General features: G+C 33.8%; 1 protein-coding gene across 1 annotated transcript in view; it reads right to left on the bottom strand.

The window, feature by feature from the left end:
* Window positions 1-233: 233 nt before the first annotated feature.
* Window positions 234-25,540, bottom strand: part of ralgapa2 (Ral GTPase activating protein catalytic subunit alpha 2) — a 322,593-nt gene continuing 297,286 nt past the window's right edge. Inside the window, 3 exon segments of the mRNA XM_056477537.1 lie at window positions 234-2,106; window positions 13,356-13,415; window positions 17,986-18,110. Of these exon segments, the coding sequence (XP_056333512.1) occupies window positions 1,949-2,106; window positions 13,356-13,415; window positions 17,986-18,110 (343 nt within the window). The 3' untranslated portion in view covers window positions 234-1,948.

Below are 25,540 nucleotides of genomic sequence, written 5' to 3'. Positions count from 1 at the left end.
GCTGTTGCTTTCATAATACAACATAGTAAATCAAAAAACTAATTTAAACTGTATTGTTTTCTACAACTATTGGATAAATGTGACCATGAACCACAAAACGTGTATTACTTTTTCTTTTTTTTTTTAACATAAAAACAACTCTTTGAATTTGAAAAATGTTTAAAAGAGAACTAAAAACCACCCATGAATCATTTGCCCCAAACACTGAACGAACAAGACTAATCAAACGCATATAAACATGAACTTCAAATGGATTTAATGAAATGTTTCGATTTCTTCACATTTCTAGTAAAGATAAAGCGATTACATTTTCTATTAAAAACAGTCTGATATGTTAACAAGTCAAGACAAAAATCTTCAAGCTTCCTTTATCCTCAGTGTCGTTTACAAAGATTATATTACAGGCATATTATATATTTATATCCTTCGGAATTCGGAAAACATTCAAAAAGAAAGAAAAGAGAGACACGATATACGAGGCTAACAGCAAAAGTCTACAATAAACATGTGGTTGAAGAGAAGTTAGGCCAGTGGCAGATTTTTTTACCCCAAAATGGGCGTCTACATGAACTTCGGGTTTGCATACATTCGTCAGGATTTTATTATCCATGCCCCCTATGTAACTTAGAGATTTGGAAGAGAGGGAAAATGAACGAGGCCAAATAAAACACAGAGCAGTGAACAGGTAAGGCAAAGTAGTGCAACATGTGTCCTGGGCAACACCTGGGCTCCATGGCAATCAGCGGGTCTCGACGGAAACAAAGGGCGTTGGCAGAGGGGGAGAGAGAGAGAGAGAGAGAGAGACGCTGGCATTATGATGATCCTGATGCTGCTTCGCTAAAGGGCACTCGGAGAGGCACACGGGGAATGGGGAAGCAGGTGGAAGAGAAGCCCCATCCAGCATCTAATCACACACAAGCAGCTCTCACAAAATACACACAATCTCATTCAACTCACTCCAATGAAATGTAAAACTCGTGCGCCTCTCTTTCTCTCTCTCGGCAGCCGAGCAAAGCGAAAGTGTGGGGGTAATTAAAATTGCGGTGAAAAACACCGCGAACAGAAATGGAGGAAACACAGACAGGCACTGTGAACAGACACCTTCATACACGCTTTACCTGAGGAGCTGGAGGCTTTTCCTCTGTTACACGATGGCGGATATATACAACGTCAAACAAATATAAATATAATCAAAACAAATAAAATCAATGTACATCCAAACGCGGAGAGAAGAACAGAATAAACGTCGATTTAGGGCATCTTCATCCACCGAGTGAGTGCAAAACCATTGGAATGTTAGAGTAGATTTACATGACAGTTCATACATTTCATGCTACACCTCGACTAAAGACAAACTCCTTTCAGTTCAGCACTTAATAAATCAATTTGCATAAATCAATTTCATAAAACAATCAAACAAGTTGCTTAAAAGTAACAATAACGAAAAGTATCATGATAACACAAGGGATTTCATTGCAGTCACATTAATAAAAGCTGTCAGTATTCTCCCAGACTGTATGAACACTAAGACGGGACCCTTGTGTGGTTCGGTTTTCAGTGTTTGACATGAACAAAAGCTTGAAAAACCGGACAACTGTAGCATTAAAATCTAGCTAAAGCCTGAGGGGTTTTGAAATGTTTTACATCATTTGTTACCTCATTGCAAGGCAATTTTAGGGGGAAATCTAAATGCAGTGTTACTACAAAAAAACATGATTAAATTCACATTTACAGAATTGCTTCAACATAAATTATTCTCATTCAGTTCGGATTTTCTTTCTGCGCGACAGGTGAAGCTACATCATTTTGCGACAACATTCACTTTCAATGCTACCCGGCTTCAAATCGGAATAACTAAAAACAGTTACAGATGAAAGAGGTGACGGTCAAATAATACATTCATCCACACAGCTGAGGGACAGTGCAGTCTGCTGGCCGGAGGAAGTGTTCAGTTGGAGGATTTGCTGATGGCACTAGCTGAGCGCCGCAGTTTTCCAGAAACCCGGTTCTTGGTGGCGCGTGGTATTGTGGGTGAAACCTGGTCAACGGAGTCATTGGTCATCACAGAAACACTGAGGTCAGCGCTCGTGCTGCAGCTGAGGGATCCTGAGAAAATATCACACACAGTTTATAAGCAACCTGACATTATTACAATTTCTTTAAAACTATGGGTAACTCTTTATTTTGATGGTCCATTTGAGTATTAGTAGACTGTCTGCTTAATATCTGTTGATACGGCTACTTCAACAAACATTTAACTGGCTATAAGAAACTTTGCAAATACATGTCAACTTACACTAACCCTAACCCCAACCCTAACAGTCTACTTATAATCTAATGAGAATTAGTTGGCATGTAGATATAATGTAACTTAAACTCAACAAACGGACCATCAAAATAAAGTGTGACCATAGAGTAACATGGAGCCTAAAAAATCTGTCAGCCAAATCAGATTAAATTTCAATGGGATTGTAATGGGTTGAAAGGTTTAGTTCAGCCTAAAGTGTCCTTTTAAGATCCATCTGTCCTTCCACTGAAACTCTGTTCACCCAATGCTCTGCACATTCATTAAGAGATCAATTAAAAATTAAATAAAAAGTTCACTAAGGAGATACAACCTCCTCTTTATCTACTTTATTCGTCATAGAAACATTAATGAGCAAACAAAGGCTGTGTCTGAAATTGCCTATACTACGCAGTAGGTACTGCATTTGAATTAAAATGTACTACTCGGCCATTAGAAAAGTACGTTCTATACAGTGTGAATGCGAGTAGTATGAATGGAACTCGGACGTACTACATCCACCATTTTGTCATTATCACGTGATAACCCACGCCAGTTGCGTCACTTAACTATTATTCATGAATTCTCTCAAGGTCCATTATAGGATAGCGTAGCGTCCATCCGATGCGCACTTTATAATCTCGTCAGAAGTAGTGGGTACTTTTCGCATACTGTTTTTTTTATTTTTTGAATTTTGACATACTACACATTACTGTTTTTAGCGTCCTATATAGTATGTGATTTCAGATGCAGCTCAAGTCAACCACACTTAAGGCTGGTTTATACTTCTGCATCAAGTGATTGCTGTGACCCACACTGAATGATGAAAATGATGTCTGCAATGTTCAACTTTGTTTTAATTCAGCCCAAATGAATTGTTTACCACCACTTAATTAAAAAAAAAAATTAGTAAATACAAGGAATCATCTTTGAACAAGTTTTTTCAGTGCACGGCGCCTGCCTTGCGCGTAGCCGTGTATTTATACTTCTGCGTGCTGTTTGTGTTGCTCTGCAATAACACTTTCCAAATGCTAGCTAAGCTTTTTATTTTCCTCTGTGTCGTGTTTCTTCACGGGTGTTTAGTTTTTTCTGAATGTTACCTTAATTTACAAGTAGCTGAAACTCACTCATTCAGAGGTGGGAACCGGCGGACGTGCAACAACTTTAATCATAAGGTAAACATAAAACAAAAGTTTCCATCTGGAGCTCCTTCACGAGACTCGACACTTGTAAACACTCGCTCCATCGGGTTCACAGCTCTCAGCACCGCCCACACTCATCACAGCTACCAAGCCGACCAATCACAGAGCTTGCACTATGCGTCGTATAATAATTAGCATAATTGAGCTTCATCATGACAAACCAAATCTGGTCACTGTGAATAAATGGCCAAATTAAATCTGTTCACCACAACTCAAAGTGACCCACTTGATTCATACTGATTTATTTTAGGATCTTTCTATTATTGCTCAGTGTCTAGATTTTTGGGTGAGCCGGTTTTCAATGGATGGACAGAAATTTTTTCAGATCTGATTGAAAATATTTTCATTAACATTACAAAGATGATTAGAGACGCTTTAAATGTTTGGAATGACATGAGGATGAGTAAATGATTACAGACATCAACTAACCCTTTACATCTTCATAAGAAATGTAAATAACCAAAACTCTAAATATCTGCACATGCAATGGCTGTTGACACACAGTGTGAGGTGAAGTTGAATCTTTTAAAAACTATTTTTTAATGCTAATTCTAAAATCTAAAATCCAATTTTTACCCCATACTCCTTGGTTTGTCCACTGACAAGAGGCATTTAAATAGTCTGACAAATGCAAGCAGCTCATAATTACCTACTTAGGATACAAACTAGATGAATATTGACGGGTTAGTTCTCCCCAAAATGAGAATTCATTAAAGGGTTAGATTATCCAAAAAAATGAAAATGTCCTCATCATTTACTTACACTCAAGTGGTTCTAAACTTCTAGCAGTTTCTTTGTTCTGCTGAACACAAAAGAAGAAGATATTCTGAAGAACAGGCTTTCTGCAGGTTTCATGAAGTCAAAAAACTTTTCAAATTTAAGACACTTTTAAGACCATTAGGAATGACATTTTAGACTTATACAGGGTTAAATACTAAGGATTTTTTAATGACCCAATATTATCATGAGCAATCATATAAGTGTCTTTAGTTATTGTTCCCTGATTAACTGCTGTTGTAAATACAATATCTCTTTGTAGCAAAAAACCTAAACGTAAAAAAATAAGGTTTTATTGAGATGTTGATTGTTGGTGATTGGATGGATGTTGGCCTGACTGAGTATCTTTTACTTAGACAAAGCCAAATTAAGACCTGTTTAAAATGATTTAAGACCTACAACAAAACATTTCAGTGAATTTAAGACTTTTTAGGGCCTAAAATTTAGTTTTAGAAATTTATGACTTTTTAAGACCTTACGGACACCCTGGAAGAATGATGGAAAAAAGCAGCCACTGACATCCATAGTAGGAACAAAAAATACTATGGCAGTAAACATTTTTCAGAATATCGTCTTTTGCATTCAACAGAAAAACGAAACTCAGACAGGTTTGGAACAAGTGGTGAATGAGTAAATGATAACAGAATTTGCATTTTTTGGGTGAACTATCCCTTTAACTCACCCACAGCATTCCAAACCCATGAGACTTTCATTCTTTCTGAACCAAAATTAAGATTTTGAATCAATATTTAAAAACATTTATTTGTAAACAATACTTCTAAACATTCATAAAGAGCCAACTTTTCTGAAGAGACCATCAAAATCAAACAACTTTCATTCACATTCTGTTCATAATTATGTGTAAACAGACTTTTGACAGCATGTAAACACTATGTTCTGATTTATCGGTCAGAATAATTGGCGTCCATGTAAATGCAGCTACTGAGAGCATGCCGTTGCAGAAGCAGAAAACCACCTCCTCTGCTAGAAGCGTATGTGAATGATGAGCTCAGAGCTTCAAACAACCCATTACCAATTTAACAGTTAGTATTGTCATTCTACAAACTCAGGCGTTTCCATCTTGTGGCAGAAAAGAAAAATGAAAAGCAAAAATATGAATTCTGTCGGCAATCAGAGACACTGCTACTCAAAAAAAAGCATCTAAATTAAACAAGCTTCCTGCTTTGTCAAGATGGCATCTGCTTGGCTATTTTCTTTCTTTCTTTTCGACCGTTTTCTTTTTTTTTACGGGCATCTCAAGTTTCTGCAAGCAGATGGTGTGGGGAACATGCGCTCATTGGAGAGGACCTCCACTCCAGGGCTTCTTTAGGGAGGGGGAGGAGAGAGCAGAACAACAGCCTCGGCCTGTGAAAAGAGTCAGGGAGGAGTGAACGAGTGCGGCTGCCGTCTATCCACACATCCGCCAACACCATCTCAGGACGCCTCGAGATGCCAGCAGAGAGGACACAAACCCACAGGTCCCTCCTCTATAGCGCGGACTCAAATACGTGTCGTGAGAGGCATTTCTAGCACTTATTGGTCCATCAAATGTTTTCACTGCGGAGCTGGGCTTGAGAGCGTATAGATCCAGAAGTGCTCCTCATCATCATCATCATTAAAGTGACCGACTGACCATCAGATTTAACTTCAGCATAGTGAAGTGTGAGAAGCATGTCAGTCATGCAAACCCTGAGATTAAATTTTTTTATTGGCACCTCATTTTTTTGTGAAGCACCCATTAAAATAAATAAATAAAAAATCCAAAAAACAAAATTGCACTGTAAATATTGCTTGTGATAAGAAAAGCTTGAGTGAGAAAAAGAGTATATTTACATGAATGTTACACAAAGCCAAACACAATAACTGTATATAAAATTATAATTCAGTTTTTTAAAACCTATTTGCTTTATATGAATTGAATTATTTGTAGTTATTTTCTAGAAATCTCTAGGAAATCTGGAAAAAGTCGGAAATATGAAAATCTTCAAAATGTGGATAGAATTAAAGGTGCAGTTTGTAAGTTTTTGACTCTCCTAAAGCATAAAAAACTTTAATATCTTTGCAGATATTTAAGAAACATGCTAAGTGAACATTCTTCATTCATTCATTTAATGCTAGAGTCAGATATTCTGCTTTGAAAATGTCCATTACGTGCCGGAACCTCTGTCTTTGTTTTGGTGCCTTTAACCCGCCCAATCCCAGTTTAGCCAGTTATAATATATTTATTGCCTTGGTGGAAAACCGCATATTTCATTTATTCAGCCATGAAGGCTCTCAAAGTCTACATCCGTGACCGAAATGCGACCTCCGGTGGGCAGTAGCAGCCTCCGAAATGAGATGCAAATAACATAAACATTACAAACGGAAACATTAAGTAAGCTGGTTACATTGTAACCCTGTGTACTAACAACACCCTACATGATGAGATTTGCAATGATAACCTTTTTTTATATTACAGTGAACATATTCACTGGGGTGTATCAATGTTAGCATGTAATTTAAGCTATTCTGTTAGATAGGTTCAAGTTTTGGCTTTGAAACTGACTAATCTAATGAAATATATAATATATATTATATAAATGTTATTTAATTGATTATTAAAGAGTTAAATTTCCAGATTGTGTAAATATTTGTATATATATATATATATATATATATATATATATATATATATATATATATGTATATTTTGTATATATATATATATATATATATATATATAATATATATATATATATATATATATATATATATATATATATATATATATATATATAATATATATATCAATACCATTTAACTGTAATTTGTATGATCGTACAATCAAATTTTAACATTTTATAAAATGGTAATGTACAGTTATCTCTGTTTGGCTTCTGTAACAGTAAAGCGTAGTTTTTTAATTTGAAGTAAGTGTCCCTCATGCCCATTGGCTCCCTGCAGCAGTCCAAACAAAAGCGTAAGTGACAAAGACATTTTCCAGTAGGGCAGGTGTTAGTGTCAGATGTGGCCTCAGGCAACAGACACACGCCAAAGGACAAAGCAACAGGAGAAAAGAGGAGAAAGGCAAAGAATAAAGCAGAGACATGCAGGATGGAGACCCATTCATGCTGCTACTGTGTTACGATCGCTTGTGTCCAGAATCAGAGCGCTCAAAAACAGCCCCGACGCAGCTCTGCAGAACAGGCTCATTAGTGGAAAAGAAGAGAGGTAGAGGAGAACGCAAGCTCCGCTCAGACCGAGACTCTACCTTCACACACTGTACTGACACCTGAAACACACTTAATCTATAGGGGAGAGAAGATATAGAGCAACAAGTGAGCTGCGCACCATCGCAGAGACGTCAAACACACTCTCTGTCTCTCTTTATCTGTGTGTGATTGTGTAAGTGACAGAGACAGAGAGAACTGTTACTCCTGAGGGTAAATGAAGGACAACACGTGGAAATACACACAGTAGTGATGCACCAAAATATTTACCCAATTTTAAAATTTAACTCTTTAATAATCAATTAAATAACTTTTTGTGAGATGTATGTGGACACAAGACAGTTTGATATAATTTGTTATAAATTATGCAATTACACAATTTAAAATAAATTACATAATTAAACGGTATAGTTGAAGTCAGAATTATTAGCCCCCTGAATTATTAGTTTATTTTTTCTCCAATTTATGTTTAAAGAAGAAAAGATTTTCTCAACACATTTTAAACACAAACGTTTTAATAACTCATCTCTAATAACTGATTTATTTTATCTTTGCCATGATGACAGTAAATAATATTTGACTAGATATTATAAGACACTTTTACAGCTTAAAGTGACATTTTAAGGCTTAACTAGGATAATTAGGGTAACTAGGCAAGTTAGGGTAATTAGGCAAGTTATTGTATAACGATGGTTTGTTCTGAAGACTATTGGAAAAAAATATAACTTGAAGGGACTAATCATTTTAAAATAAAATGGTTTTTAAAAAATTAAAAACTGCTTTTATTCTAGCCAAAATAAAACAAAAAAGACTTTCTCCAGAAGAAAAAATTATCAGACATACTGTGAAAATGTCCTTGCTCTGTTAAACATCATTTGGGAAATATTTAAAAATACTAATAATTCTGATAATTAACTAATAATTCTGACTTCAGTATATATATAATATATATATATATATATATATATATATATTATATTATAATATATATTATATATATATATATATATAATATATATATATATATATACACACGTTTATACACTACCTGACAAAAGTCTTGTCCTCAATCCCAGTTGTAACAGCAACAAATATTTACTTGACTTCTAGCTGATCATTTAGAAAAGTGGCAGAAGGTCAATTTTTCTGATGAATCATCTGTTGAACTGTATCCCAATCATCACAAATACTGCAGATGACCTGTTGGAACCCGCTTGAACCCAAGATTCTTACAGAAATCAGTCAAGTTTGATGAAGGAAAAATTATGGTGGTTGTGTGGGGGCATGCGAGAGATCTGCAGAGTGGATGGCAACATCAACATCCTGAGATATCAAGATTTGTGCTCATTACATTACAAACCACAGGAGAGGGCAAATTCCTCAGCAGAATAGTGCTCATTCTCATACTTCAGCCTCCGCATCAAAGTAAGGCTTATAAACAACAACTTATTAAAAACTCATTGTGGTCAAATGTTTTTAAATGTTTTCTTCCCAAAGAAGAATTGCCAGCAACAGCCATTTAGTTTGTGATTTGTTTTTAGTGAATCTTCACTGCTCTTAAATGTGTTACTGATATAAGCTAGTTTTAACGCTAAAATTTGTAAAATAGTTTTAGAGCATAATTTACTCCTAAAAATAGGGCTCTTACTTTTTTTGTTTGGAGTTATGTTTAGCCTTAAAATGCTTTGTGAAATTTGCAATCATGCAATTGAAGAGGTGCTAAATAAATGTTAACGATCAACAATGTCGGTTATAAAAAATGACAACAACAAAAAAAACACATTCATGGTTGGTACAATTTTGGTGCATCACTACAACACAAACAGTGCTCATGACAGATTGAATTTGTCAGGACAAGCAGAAGGTGAAACCACTCTGTTCACATTGGCCCACTTCACTTCATTGTGCATGCTCAAAATGAAGGTTTAACCTGGGGGACAGAAAAATTAAAACCTGCGGGATGCAAAACATGGAAGTCCAAACCTTTTTTTCAACAAAAAGATTTTCACAAGGTGTGCGTTAAACTTGTGTTACATAACTGAAATGACTTTGATCCAAACCAGAGCACAGAGCTGTAGGTGAGGTTATTTCTGAACGATGATGGCAATGCTGTTTGCAAAGGGATAATCAACAAAAACAGAGCTTCGTGATAATATACTTTACAAAACCAATTTTAGAGTGATTTCCTTTAAGTTAAAGTGACTTTAATTATGCATTTTAGGCTCCTGCACTGTAATAAAATCTGTTATATTACAGTTTTTTTCTCGGTTGCTTAAAAAAAAAAAACTTAATATAATGTCTGGTAAATCACAGAAATTTACTGTAAAATAACAGATGGTAAAATCACAGAAATTTACTGTAAAAAAACAGACAATTAATTACAGAAATTTACAGTAAAATAAAAGACGATAAATTACTTAAGTTGACCAAAATAACAGACGATAAATTACAGAAATTTACTGTAAAATAACAGATGATAAATTACAGAAATTTACTGTGAAATAACAGACGATAAATTACAGAAATTTACTGTAAGATAGCAGATGATGAATTACAGAAATTTACTGTAAAATAACAGGCGATAAATTACAGAAATTTACTGTAAGATAGCAGATGATAAATTACAGAAATTTACTGTAAAATAACAGACGATAAATTACAGAAATTTACTGTAAGATAGCAGATGATAAATTACAGAAATTTACTGTAAATAACAGACGATAAATTACAGAAATTACTGTAAGATAGCAGATCATAAATTACAGAATTTTACTTTAAGATAGCAGATGATAAATTACAGAAATTTACTGTAAAATAACAGATGATAAATTACAGAAATTTACTGTAAGATAGCAGATGATAAATTACAGAAATTTACTGTAAAATAACAGACGGTAAAATCACAGAAATTTACTGTAAAATAACAGACAATAAATTACAGAAATTTACAGTAAAATAAAAGACGATAAATTACTGAAGTTGACTAAAATAACACGATAAATTACAGAAATTTACTGTAAAATAACAGATGATAAATTACAGAAATTTACTGTAAAATAACAGATGATAAATTACAGAAATTTACTGTAAGATAGCAGATGATAAATTACAGAAATTTACTGTAAATAACAGGCGATAAATTACAGAAATTTACTGTAAAATAACAGATGATAAATTACAGAAATTTACTGTAAGATAGCAGATGATAAATTACAGAAATTTACTGTAAAATAACAGACGATAAATTACAGAAATTTACTGTAAGATAGCAGATGATAAATTACAGAAATTTACTGTAAAATAACAGACGATAAATTACAGAAATTTACTGTAAGATAGCAGATGATAAATTACAGAATTTTACTGTAAGATAGCAGATTATAAATTACAGAAATTTACTGTAAAATAACAGATGATAAATTACAGAAATTTACTGTAAGATAGCAGATGATAAATTACAGAAATTTACTGTAAAATAACAGACGATAAATTACAGAAATTTACTGTAAGATAGCAGATGATAAATTACAGAAATTTACTGTAAAATAACACACGGTAAATTACAGAAATTTACTGTGAAATAACAGCTGGTAAATTACTAAAATTTACTGTAAAATAACAGACGGTAAATTACAGACACTAGGTGCGTTTGACATGACGCACAGCTGCAGCCAATGATCACAGAGATTAGCCAAGCTCAGGCGGAGTTGAAAACGGAGGCGTCAAGCTGGACAGCTGGACACTTCGGGGCTCAAAGTTGCGGCAGTCATGATGACCGATCACATGGCGTCATCGCCATTTATTTTTTATTTTTATTTATAACAAAATATTTACAAATAAAACAGAATGCAGTCCCTACAAACTATAGTTCATTTTTAAACAATAAGGAATAATGAATTAAATAAATTACAAACGCATGAGAGAAATAAGGGGAAACGAGAGGGTAATATAAACATAAAAATGAACAGCCCTATTAAATACTAAGCAATAAGCACAAATTCTAGGAGCTTAAACATCACTCTTTAGGCTAATACTTCTTGTTTGAATACGCTAAAAATGGTTTACATTTATTTATATTTATAGATATAAAACTTTCCAATATATTAATGTAAAACCCAAAACAAGGTCTTAAAGTCTTAAACAATGATCAAGATAATTTTGGATAATGAAAGCATTTTCAAAAAAGCACTTTAATCCAAAAAAGATTGAACAAAAAGACATTCCTAAAATAAGTGAGCTTTACTTTAAGTAGAAGTTTCCCAGAAAAAAACAGGTATAAACGGCTAGACAGGAAATAAATATATATTTTAGAATCCTAAAAATCATTTTATAATTATTTAATAAAATAGTTCTTTAACTTAATTTGTTAAGAAACCTTTAGGGTGGCAGGATCAATGATAATAATTATTTTATTTCAAGTCTGTAAGACTTATTTGAGTTAATATTTAGGTTATTTACTAAAATATATCATTTAAATTGTTCATGGAGCTGAATAAATAGTCTGTATTAAGTCGAAAATAAACCTGTGCAAAAAAGCAAGCCTTTATAAACAAATTATTTAACAAAACATGATAACTGCAGTAAAATATTTGTGGTCTTTTGATAAGCATGATGTGTACAAGATGGTATAAAAAGTTAATTGTTTGGTTTGAAATTTGTGTGATGGAAGTTGTCCAATAATAAACCCGAAACACACGTGGTTGTTGTTATGCGGTGAACTCGGCCAATCGTGTAATGTCTGTGTCGTCATCAGAGCTCGTGCAGTCGCTTTTCAGATGCTGCACGGCCTAAATCAGTCATCTGATCTCGGAGCACTGTCGCGGTACCTTGATGACACATGTGACAGTCACATGGCGTCGGCATACTATCAATCCGGACAAAATTTCTCACCAGCATGCACCGCTTTACATTTACATTTACATTTAGTCATTTAGCAGACGCTTTTATCCAAAGCGACTTACAAATGAGGACAAGGAAGCAATTCACACAACTATAAGTTAATAATATAACTATATATATGCTTTAAGACAGACTTCGATCGATCTGAAATTTACCAGAAATGTATATTTAAGGAAATGTCTGTAATTTAACGTCCGTTATTTCACGGTAAATTTACGGTCTTTAATGCTTTTTGTCTGTAAAAAAAACAGTAATGTCTGTAAAAAATGATTTTCTTTACAGTGTGTATATCAATTATGCTATTAGACAATAAAACACAGTCAATCCTCACATATAGATTGCCACCCCATTGATAAAACTAGATTAGTTTCGGTTAACTCACAATTATTACACGGCTCCCTTCAATACTTGTATCTGATTGGCCAATCATTGTCTGACATAAAAAACACATTCATATACACAGAGGATGGCTTGAGGGTGAGTAAATTATGGCATAATTTTCATTTTTGGGCGAACTGTTCCTTTAATTCATAAGGTAATTTAAACAAACAAAATGTTATTTCATTGGTTTCAAATCTATTTTGCACTTGGGTTCCCCATTTGCCTGAAATAAGCTAAAATAACCCAATTCAAATAAGTGGAAATGCATGTTAAATTTAAATTAAGTTATACCAATGATTTATTTTTTATAATTCAATCAAAATGTTCCAAATAAGAAGTAGCAGATTTTTAATAACGCAATCAATGAAAAAGATCTTATCCCAAGAGTACAACTCATTAATTTTACTCTCTTATCTTTTTTGGAGGAGGAAAAACATGAAGGAAAGTGTATGTACTCAGTTGAGTGAGATGAAAAGGGAACATGCAGGGTGTGTTGACAAGGGAGTGAAAGAGAGCAAGAGAAAGCAAGTGACAGACGGGTTTGTGGGACAGACGTGTGGGGCCTCATGCCTAATGGAAGAAGCAGGCAGAAAAAAGTCTTACAGTCCAGCTTGGCCCACAGGTAATCCACGTCCCAAAGCATCCCTGGCCAACGCCTGCCTGCTGTCATGGGTGAGATGTGGTGAAACACAGACTGTAATGCACATAACCGCTAGAGCCAGACTGGATGAACTTCAGCATTTACTGCACGAGTCTGAACTGTTCAGATGAAAGAGGCAACCTGTGGCCCTAACCTAAACCCTCATGAGCTGATGCACTGGCAGAAATATCCAAAAAGTCGATGAAATAATTTTAAATAGTATTAAAGCAAAGAAAGCAGATTAATTTCTTTACAAAGGTCACATAATTATTATAGCTATTATGCTAAGATGACATATACCATTTTGAAAAAGAACATTTTTATCCATTTGTCGGTTAATATAGGTTTTTATTGTGGTGCATTTGGCAAAATTCTAAATAATTTCTAACTAAATTTTATGGATTTTTTTTGCTTCTCATATATCATTGCCTTGGAGTTATAAGGTTCGATGTGTGTTCTAAAGGATTTTGAGATATTGAGCTTCAAAGTTTTTGAATTCCAGCCTGTTTATTATAAAAAAAAAAAGGTGTGGTAACAATAAATTGATGTTTGAGAAAGTACAATTTTTGCTTTCTATAACATTTATTTAATGTTTTAGGATGAATATTTTTTCTTGTTTAAATTAAGCATACAAGGCAGTGCTAAATATTTTGTCCAGGACAGATTTAAAAAAAAAAAAACAAATGGAAAAAATACTAACTTAACTGTGATTTAGACTGCTTTAGAATTTAGACGGCTGTCCTTGATAAAATCATCCATTTTTTGGACACAAAATTGTGTGGCGCTACATTATTTAGTCAACTCTGATTTTGTGTTTCTTTCTGGTCTGTCAACTGAGCAGTCAGGCGGAATGACAAAGAAAGCTAATCCTGATTGGTCCTTGTGCTGATTGGCTCACAGAAAGAACCTTATAGAGCCAAGCTAGAGTTTAACTTTGCATATAGTAGGGGTGTAACGAGACGCTTACTCCACGAGGTGAGGCACAAAATTGGGTTCACGAGAATCAGAAGATTTTTATACTATTTTTTAGAAATTCTCGATTAAATATGTGAATGGTAAATAAAATATTTTATTCAACTGAAAAAAGAAAATCACAAAATACAAAAACGATTAAGGTGCTTTTATAAAATAAACTTGTAATGAATGTTATTTTACTACTATTTTCTATGCAGTAAATTATATGCTACTGTCACAACTCACGAGACTACTTTTCACCTCGACGAGAAATCTTGTCAGTATTTAATCTTGCGAGATCTTGTAACACGAGATTTTGTTCATCACACCCCTAGTAGACAGTCTTAAAATGTAAACAGCATAACAATGTAAATAAGTTGCCATTTAATAGGATATGTGAATGACTCAGTTTTGACAAAAATGTCAGATAGAACCTTATAATTCTTACGTGACGATATACATGGTGATTCAAAAAGAATACCACAAATTTGAAAATAGAGTATTCTGCAAAGAAAAAAAGGAGAACTAAGCTCTTTCTGGCATCGATTTAAAAAAGCTCTGAAGTTTCACATTAAGGAACTGAAAGAAGGATTAATTGCACCTGTCCAAACTGTTACACCCAAGATGCTACAGAGAGTGTGAATGAGTTCGAGTACTGGGTTGATGTCACTCGAGTGTCTGGAGGGGGTCATATTGAACATTTATGAACTTGTTTTCTACTGAAAAAAAATTTAAGTACTCTTCACATTGATTAATTATCCAAGCTTCCATCTTGCTTCTTTGAATAAATACAGAATACATTTCTGGTTTGAGGTTTTCAAATTGTGGTATTCTTTTTGAATCACCCTGTATATTATTTATCTAAATTTGGGTGTACTCTTTTTTGGACAGTGATCATACATTATTTTGTTAGATTAACTCCAGATATGGTTTTAGTACTGACTAATCTAAAGTATTTGCACAAATATAATATCATATATAATCCAATAGAAATTATCCAATAGATTTTTGAGGGGTACTCAAATATGCTGAGCACAGTATATAGTTGTGGAAATCCTGCAGAATTTGATTTCTTGGTCACACTTTACAATAAGGTTCATTAGTTAATGCATTTACTAAGATGAACATCGTATAAACAATACTTGTACAGCATTTATTAATCATAATTCAACATTTACTAATGCATTATTAACATCCACAGTCACTAACAATATTTAATGCAGTTAACTTGATCTAACAATGACACATGATCTACATAATCTAACAAAGTATTTTCATTAAGTAACGTTAACTAACACAAACAAATACTGTAGTAAATGTATTGTTCATTGTTTGTTCATGTAAGTAAATGCATTAACTAACACAACCTTATTGTAAAGTGTTTTTTTTTTTCTTCAAATATTGTCTATATATTTAATAGCGCAAGGGATTTTTCAGAGTATTATATTTTTCTTCTTGATAAAGTATTATTTCTTTCATATTTATTTCTTTCTTCGTTCGGCTGGAATAAAAGCAATTTTTAAAAGGGCAATATTATTAGCCTGTTTAATAAACAATTTTTTTTGGTTTGGCTCCAGAACAAACTACTGTTGTCCAATGACTTGTCTAATTAAACCAACTTTAAGCATTTAAACTGCATTTAAAAGCTGAATACTAGTATCTTGCGAAATATTATGTTCTGTTATCATGGCATTAACAAAAGAAATTAGAAATGAAACATTATGTACAAAAACTGTTAAACAGCAATTGAAAAAATATTTGAAAAATAATAAAAATTTCATAAGAGGGCTAAGAATGTTGCCTTTAACTATATGTGTTGTGAAATAATAAATATATAAAGTAAACCATTTTATGTAAAATAAAAATAGAAAAACAAAATGGCTCCGAGATGCATTAATTATAAAAAATAAATGTCTTTAGGCTTTACGTGTAAATCTTTCCAGTCAGTTACAAACTGGATCTTCTCATTGCATTGTATCCTTTGTCAATCAATCAGAACCAGGCATTAAACAGCCTGCTTGTGTAAACATGATGATCAGATCAAAACTTCTTACTTTCCTTATATATGCTTATGTAGACTGACTCATTTTCAACTCGAGACAACATTTTCCTGGTATATTATTCATGAAATTGTTAATTAGCAATTTGGTTTTGACGACACAAACAGAAGAAACGGAATAAGAAAAGAGACAGGCATGACAACACTGGTTAAAGATGAAAAAAGAGTGAACATGAGAGAGTAATTAGAAGAAAAGAGAAGCAGTTTCTGATGGGTTTGATGCAGGTCTACAGGAAGAGAAGTGTGTTTTGAAGAGTGTAATGAGGTCAGACTCTTTCTCTGTCTCTGAACTTGTGAATGCTAAACTATGCAGATTTGTGGAGAGTCAATAGAGGTCACCACAGCAATTTTCAACGCCTTTCTAGGAAATAAACACGCATATTGAAATGAACATTTGTTCATTATTCTGCAAAATAATGCTGAAGTATTTGTCTTGTACAGCCCAATCCAAGCCACCCCTGCTCTATTCAGGATTTGAGGACATTAACATCCACTTGCAAAACAAAGAAAGAAACATTTAAATTACAATAAAAAAAAAACAAAGAACTAAATGCCCAACATGACTAACCAAACAAATAGAAAAGTTGCTTTTATATTTATATACCATCCATGCTTGTTCGAATTCCCAGTAAATTTAACAACAAGCGTGTCAACTTTCTCTCTTTTTCTTCTGTGTTATAAGCGGGTGTCAGAAGCTTAAAGTTGTGTAGCACCATCTTATGTCAAGGAGTGATTTTGTATACTCTTCTGCTCGATGCCAGTGAAAATCGTTTGGGTTTGAAGCCAGAAAAATGTCTTGAAAAAATGCTGACGATAAATGCAAACGAAAAGCGTCCCAGTGTGTACGAGCCTTAACAGTTACAACAGGTTTATTCAGTTTTCTTTTTTTTTTCTTTTTTGAGTAATATCAACTTGTCGCTTTTAAGGCAATGGATTAATCACCTTTTTTAAGTAAAGTAATAGCTTTTTGCATTTCGATTACTTTACAGTAAAAATTAGAGTAAATATTGTTTATAACAAACATATGATTATAAAAAATGACTACAACAACAATTTCTACAGCATTTCAAAGTCACACATTGAATGGAATTCAATTCCACGATAGTGTGGACAGCTAGTTTTTATGGCATTCGATGAGAATACTTCACCCCATGTTTCTCTTATCAGTTGTGTAATTCATTAAGCGAAGCTGCTGTTCAATTTTCAGTATGACATACTGTTCTTTTCACAATCGCAGGCTGTTATTGATTTTTTTTCTGTTATAAATTGTATGATCTAAATGGCTTCATCCAGCCATTATGGTCTTGCAATCCATTTAAAAGAAACCCTACTAGACAATCTATCACGTTTTGAAATGTCCCAGTTTCATAAATGGGGTAAAATGAGGAATACACACAGGGCTGGGAAATAAATACAGTTTGTGCATTTAAAATTCTAAAAATTAAAATTTTTGGAATTTTATTTTAAGTATTTTTACCTGACGATTGTAATTACAAAAGTAACAACATAAAGTGTGCATGCAGAACAGGACTGTAAAATAAACTGTTCCCAACAACATAAAGGAAAGAACTGTGTCTCACCTGCACCTCCAGAAGGCCAGTAGCTGGGAGATGGAGAGAAGACCTGAGCAGCGAAGTCCTCGAAGGTCATGTTCTCCTTGTGGTTCTGAATGATGGCCTCCAGATACAGCGCTCTCTCCTCATAACTGACAGCTCATTAAGGAAAATCACACATTTTTTCATCACAGGGTTAAAAATGTATGTGTGCATAAATAACTATAAATGAAGCATCTGTTAATGACTTCAAATATCTTTGGTTCTCAAGAGTCATGTTACACGAGTTTAAACATGCAGGAGTGCAAAGATCGTCCAATAACTGATCTTATATTTCTGATGTTCTGAACATTGCATCAAACCTTTGTTTTTAAAATAAGTAATCTTGCACATAGAAATGAAAGGCTTTGCGTGTAATCTAATGGACACACTTTAATGTACAATTCACACTAATAGCAAACCATTAACAATGACTTTCAGCTCAATAAACTACTAATTAACTGCTTATTAATAGTTAGAAGGTATTGAGTAGGATTATGTATGTAAAATAAGATCATACTTTATAAGTGCTAATAAACAGTTAAAGAGCCCCTATTGTGGGTTTTTGAAAATGACCTTCCATGTAGTGTGTAACACAGCTCTAAGTGAATAAAACATCCAGCTGAGGTTTAAATCTAAAAGTGCACCATGTTTAAAACTTTTGATTCTTTAGCGAAATAGTTGACTCAGAGTCGAATAAATGAATCGAGTTGGGTAAGGATCATTTGTTTGATCGCATCGACGTCAATACGGTACATCACCAAATATGTAGTTCTAGATCCAGTAAAATGTGCACACGCTTTCCCTCTACACACTAGCGGAAGCGCGGAGGGATCACGGGACTGATCATGATGCGAAGATGACGATCACTGACAGATGGAGATTTGGTTAGAGGGGAATAAAGGGGTAAAATTCATTTTCAAAACAACACCACAGTATAGCCAATCTAGTGCTGTTTGTTCCTGTCATTTTTCTGACGATTGATACAATAACCTACCCTGCAACGCGGGACTCGTCAGCCATTTGCTATTGAAGGAGCAGCAGAGACTTTGGGACTTTGTCAGACTTTGACAGGGACTTTGTCAGTAACTTTTACAGTTCAAGTGGACCAGTTTTTTCTTCCTCTGGATCATAACATGTAAGTGTAATTAAAATTGTTGCCTCGTTTTGTGTAGTTTGCAAAATATGTGTTTAATTGTGTGTTATAAGTTGTAATGGCCCCGCACGGCTAGTAATCACGTATTATCTCTCAGGTTAAATCTGTATAGGGCTGTTCACATACCGCTTCCAAAACCACGTTAAAACGTGACACGTGCTTCTTCCTTTACTGATTTAAATGTGTTTCTGAACTAGCGATCCTCTGCTGTTTGCCTTTGCTATGGCCACCATCAGCTGTTCCTCACATGTGTTGCGAAGTCAATTTTCAACTTTTGCCACTGTGTGGATTAATACTGACTGTGTGTTGTTGTTATTACTTGGGGTTAGGGTTAAGAGTACAGTATATGCTGGTGTTTGCATTGCTTTAATGCATTCCTGCATTGGTCTCTCATTCTTTCTGCTACTTCATAATGATTTCTACTTGTGAATTCACAAATTGTGTTTTGAATTTACGAGTTGGATTTGGTAAATGTCAATTGTGCTGTGATTACGTATTATTTTTGAGACTGATCTGACTCCATATTCAGGAGCACTGTTCAGTGAAGTATAACCTCCAGATATTAGTGCACATCTTCTGCTAAATGAAACAAAGCTTCTAAGGTAATACATCAGCAGGTAACCGAACACAACACATGAACATGCGCAATATACTGACACTGAAGAGAAAAAAAAAACTGTTGAATAAAGTCATATTATATTCTATTTTGGAATCAACATCATGATAGAAAGCTAAAAAAGCAGCAGATTAAACATACTGCTAAGTATCTTTTGTTCTTTGTGGAAGAAAAGGAAAAAAAAAATCACTGGTTTGAAAATGAGAGTGATTAAACAACAACTAAATTTACATTGTACAGGCAACAAAAGCCAATTAGGGAAATAAATGAAAATCTAAAAGAAAAAAAAGTTTAATATGTCTTCTTTTAATTAAAGTTTAGCTTCCCACAGCCTCCAGTTGGCATTGCACAGCAAATGGCATATAATAGTGTGGGCACTGGAGCTATACGGCAGATGAAACAAATCAGATCTTCCTGAAGCCATTTGCACTGGAGTCATTACACACATGGTGAACGTGGCCTGTTCAGTTACAGCTACAGTCCGTTAACCGTCCAAACAAACGCAGGAGCAGGTGTTTCTGCCTCCGCGTCCACATACACACCAACAGAAGCCTAGCAATCATGCCAGACCAATACACACATACAGTCTGTGTGTACTGCTGTTTTTATATGTATATAGTGTGTATGTGTGTGTGCTCTAACGTCTAATGAATAGCTTGTGGAGTGGAGACAGGGGCGTTCCAGGGCCACATGCCTGCCTGCTGAAATTCTGGAGGGCCCCACTGATGCCATTCCCATCTCATTAGGGAGGCTGCTTATTCCACCAGGCGCTAGGCTGTTGCCAAGGCCTTTGCACTCCATCATGACCAGGCCGGCTGCAGTGTGTGTGTGTGTGTGCGCCACGTGCCGGCGCAGCAGGGGCCGAGGCAACCGTGACAAATTGTTGAAAAGGTCCGTCTGAACCCAGCGCTGACAAGCACCTGAGCCTGAGGGCTGCACACAAGGAGAGAGCAATCTGCTTCACTTCTGCATGCTTCCCTACTAAAAACACACAGCAGGAAGGGAGGAGGCTCACCGATGCAAGAGGAAAAGTTCTGGCGTAGCCTGGAAATAATGTCCACCATTTCTGGTGACTAAATGTGTACAGGTACATGCACATGTTTAAAGGGTTAGTTCACCACAAAATGAAAATTATGCTCTTTTAACTACTCACCCTAATGTTATTCTAAAAATGAAGATATTTTAAATGAAATTGGAGAGCTCCTTTATCCTTTATATACAGTAAAGTATAGACCTTCAGTTGCTCAATTAGAATATTTCAAAGCTACAAAAATACTTTTGTGCGCACATAAACAAAAATAACTATTTTATTCAACAGTTTCTTCTCCTCAGTGTCAGTATATTGCGCACATTCATTATGGTGCTGGATTAGTCTAAAAAATAATACATTTACAATTCACAATTCACATTTAAAAAATTTAATTCATAATTTCAAAAAACAATTCATAAACGCGCAAATCTAATTCATAAATTCAAAACACAATTCATAAATACGCAAATCTAATTCATAAATTCAAAACACAATTCATAAATAAGCGAATCCAATTTGTAAATTCAAAACACAATTCATAAATGCACAAATCCAATTTGTAAATTCAAAACACAATTCATAAATGTGCAAATAAATTTGTACATTCAAAACACAACTCATAAACACACAAATCCAATTCGTAAATTCAAAACACAATTTATAAATGTGCAGATCCAATTCATAAATTCAAAATAATTCATAAATGCGCAGATCCAATTCGTAAATTCAAAACACAATTTATAAATGTGCAAATCCAATTAATTTGGGGAAAAATTAATGATTTGAATTCACAAATTGTGTTTTGAATTTACGAATTGGATTTGGTAAATGTGAATTGTGTCTACGTATTATTTTTGAGACCGATCTGGCTCCATATTCATGAGCACAGTGCAGTGAAGTATAACCTACAGATGCTAGTGCACAACTTCTAAATAAAACAAAGCTTCTAAGGTTAGCAGGTAACCAAACACAACACATGAACATGCGCAATATACTGACACAGAGAAGAAAAAAAAACTGTTGAATAAAGTCATTATTTTATTCTACTTTGGAAGCAATATCATGATAGAAAGCTTTTTGTGCATCTTGAATAAAATTTTGAGTTTCACTTTATATTAAGTGGCCTTAATTGCTATGTGTTTACATAAATCAATTATTTGGAACAATGCACTTAAGTACACATATTATATATTTTTATTTTTATTTTAATCTGCATGTAATTACATCTGTAATTATTTTCTGTAATTACATTAATATTATGCTGTTGACCCATCAGTTACACCATGACCCAGCCTTAAACCTACCCAAACCACCAAACATGTGCTTAACCTTACTCTTATTCCACTTCAAAGCCATCATAAGTACTTATTTTTGATGCAAGTACCTAGCAGTGAAGGCCACTTAATATAAAGTGGGATCAAAACTAGCATGGAGTCTATACCGTAGTTCAGGCTTAAAATAAACCCACTATCTCTGGAATCAAACTGATTAGCAAAGCATTTTATGTACTGAAAGCGTATGTGCATATCTTAAGGGCACTTGCCAGGGAGGGCTTTACCTAAAAATGGCAGGTTTTGCGTTTACTATGGAAACTTTAGGTATGTTTCCGTCCAAAAATGCTAATTAGGCAGATAAGAGATTTTAGAATGACCAAAACAACATTTCAGATGTTTTACAATGTGGTCCGTCTGCTGGTTTGTCAATTAATGCTGTCCCATTGCACCCATTTTTGTCATCATCAATCACGTGGAACAGTTAAAACTAAAATCGCATGAATTTTTTTAATTCTGAAAGTTATTTAATAAATGTGTTTCAACAAAGGTATTGTATAAAATTTTTATGGCCATTTTTCAAAATGTATGCGTTATATTTATGCGTTATCTTGGCATTTCCATTAAGCAAATGTTTACACTACAATTGCATTTACATTGCAAAATGTGCATAAAAATAGGTGGATGGAAACAGCTACTTATAATTTACCATAAAGGAAAACAAGATGTTAGTGTTGAAGAAATAATAGTACTGTAAACACAAAGTGCCGACTGAGAGAATGCAATGATGTTAAGAGAATTAAGTAATGGGAGCACAGGAAAAGTGTATGTGCATGAAATAGAGGACAGAGGGTGAGAGGGAGGGAGGGAAAGAGGAATGAGAATAAGGGATAATAAGCCTGATCCCACTAGGTCAACAGAGCCATATGGCGTTCCATTATCAGAGATGCAGATGACTTAAGCGTGGCTCAGCTATTGAGATTCCTAAAACAAATATTGACCTCGACCAGAGTCACCGCTGCCATCGGCCAGCCTGCACTCCCACTTCCTGAGGATAAAAAAAAAAAAGAAAACCTAACCTCCTTTCTATTGAGCAAATTTATGTAGCAGTCACAACACATATCCTACATTCATCTGCTCCTAATTGATGTTTGCAGCTTCGTATAAAGTCTGACACACTTGACTTTTGAAGAGACTAGATGGTGACTCTTTTGTTGAATTGATGGACGTTGAAAGTATATAGACAAGTATGTTATTGATTTCTTTCTTTCTTTCTTTCTTTCTTTCTTTCTTTCTTTCTTTCTTTCTTTCTTTCTTTCTTTCTTTCTTTTTATTACTTTCTGTATTCATCTAAAGTATAGTTTTTTATTTTTTATTATTATTATAGAATTTTTTGTTAAACTACTTAGTTTAAAAAACGAAACCACTATTTTAATCTGTATGACAACGATTAAAAATTAAATGTTGTTAAAAAAAAATGATATGATATTTTCATGATACAGTTTAAGACTATAAATTGTAGGCTGTTTTTTTTAGTTTGTTTTTTTAGAAATGGGATTTGCTCTTAATTATTGATTGTATACTTGAGACTATAGTATGAAAAGGTCTTCAACGATGACACAAAAATAAACAAAATTTCAGTACAAACATCTCCTCTTCTTAAGGGTTAGTTCACCCCAAAATGAAAATGAGGTTATTAATCACTCACCCTCATTCTGAAAATTAAGATATTTTAAATGAAATCGGAGAGCTCCCTCATTCTCCATAGACAAGAAGGTTCCTGACTCATTCAAAGTCCAGAAAAATAGCAAAAATCATCCTCAAAACAGACCTTCAGTGGCTCAATTAGAATATTTCTAAGCTACGTCAATACTTTTGTGCACATAATCAAAAATATTGACTTAATTCAACAGTTTCTTCTCCTCAGTGTCAGTATATTGCGCATTTATGAGCACTGTGAAATGACGTATACCCCTAGACGGCAGTGTGTAAACCTGAATAAAAAAGCACAGACACATCTGAGGACATGAATATATACAATATACTGACACTGAGGAGAAAAAAACTGTTGAGTTAAGTCATTATTTAAAAAAAATGTATTATATATATTAATTATATAAATATAAAATCTGGCACTCTTGACTTTTCGGAAAGATGATGGTGACTTTTGTTGATTTGATGGACGTTGAAAGACATGTATGTTACTGATTTCTTTCTTTCTTTTGATTAGTTTTTTCTTTTGAAAGTATACAGTTATTTTTTATTGTTTATTCATGTATTATTATTATTGTATTTTTTTGTTAAACTATTCAGTTTTAAATGTAAACCACTGTATGTAACCTGTATGACAATGATTAAAAAATTGTGTTAAAAAATATGTTGTAAAAAAAACAAAAAACTGATATTTTCATAATGCGATCCACACATTAATTAAATCCAAAATTTGAAAAGTAGAAAGAAAAACAGAGATCTATGTTTTACAAATATCCTTCAAAATTGTTTTGTTTTGATCTAAACAAGAATAATTCCCTGCCCCACACCTCTTCTTTTTAAAGGGTTAGTTCAATCTAAAACGACAACAAGGTTATTAATCACCCTTGTGTCATTCTAAAAACAAAAATATTCAAAATGAAATCGGAGAGCTCCCTCATCCTCCATTGACAGCAAGGTTCCTGACTTATTCAAAGTCAAAAATAACATAAATCATCCTCGGAACAGACCTTCAGTGGCTAATTTAGAATATTTCTAAGCTTCGCGAATACTTTTGGAGGACATAAAACAAAAATAACTTTATTCAACAGTTTCTTCTCCTCAGTGTCAGTATATTATGCACGTTCATGTGCAAACTTCCGCTGTATGAAACAAAGCACAGACACATCTGAGACTAGATGGTGAATCTTTTGTTGAATTGATGGATGTTGAAAGTACAGTATATAGACAAGTATGTTATTGATTTTCTTTCTTTTCTTCAATTTTTTTTTCTTTCTACAGTTATTTTTTAGTTAATTCATGTATTATTATTGTATTTTTTGTTAAACTATTCAGTTTACAAAATGGAACCACTGTCTTAACCTGTATGGCAATGATTAATAATTAAATATGTTGTTCTAAAAAAACTTTTCATTATATGGTTTAAGACTGTAAAATCTCGGCTTTTTTTTTTTTTAGATATGCGATTTGCTCTTTATCATTGATTGTATACTTGAGATTGTAATATGAAAAGGTCTTTAACAATCACATAAAAATAAACAAAATTTCTGTACAAACATTAATTAAATCCAAAACTTTAAAAGTTGAAAGAAAAACTGATCTTTGTTTTACAAAAATCCTCAAATTTTCTCAATTAGAATATTTCTAAGCTATGTGAATACTTTTATGTGCACATAAAACAAAAATCACGATGCTATTCAACAGTTTCTTCTCCTCAGTGTCAGTATATTGTGCATATTCATGAATACTGTGCAGTGATG

The sequence above is a fragment of the Danio aesculapii genome, chromosome 17 (assembly GCF_903798145.1).
Source record: "Danio aesculapii chromosome 17, fDanAes4.1, whole genome shotgun sequence".
Taxonomy (NCBI): Eukaryota; Metazoa; Chordata; class Actinopteri; order Cypriniformes; family Danionidae; genus Danio; species Danio aesculapii.
The sequence above is the reverse complement of the archived record's forward strand: the minus strand, read 5'-3'. Positions and strand labels throughout refer to the sequence as shown.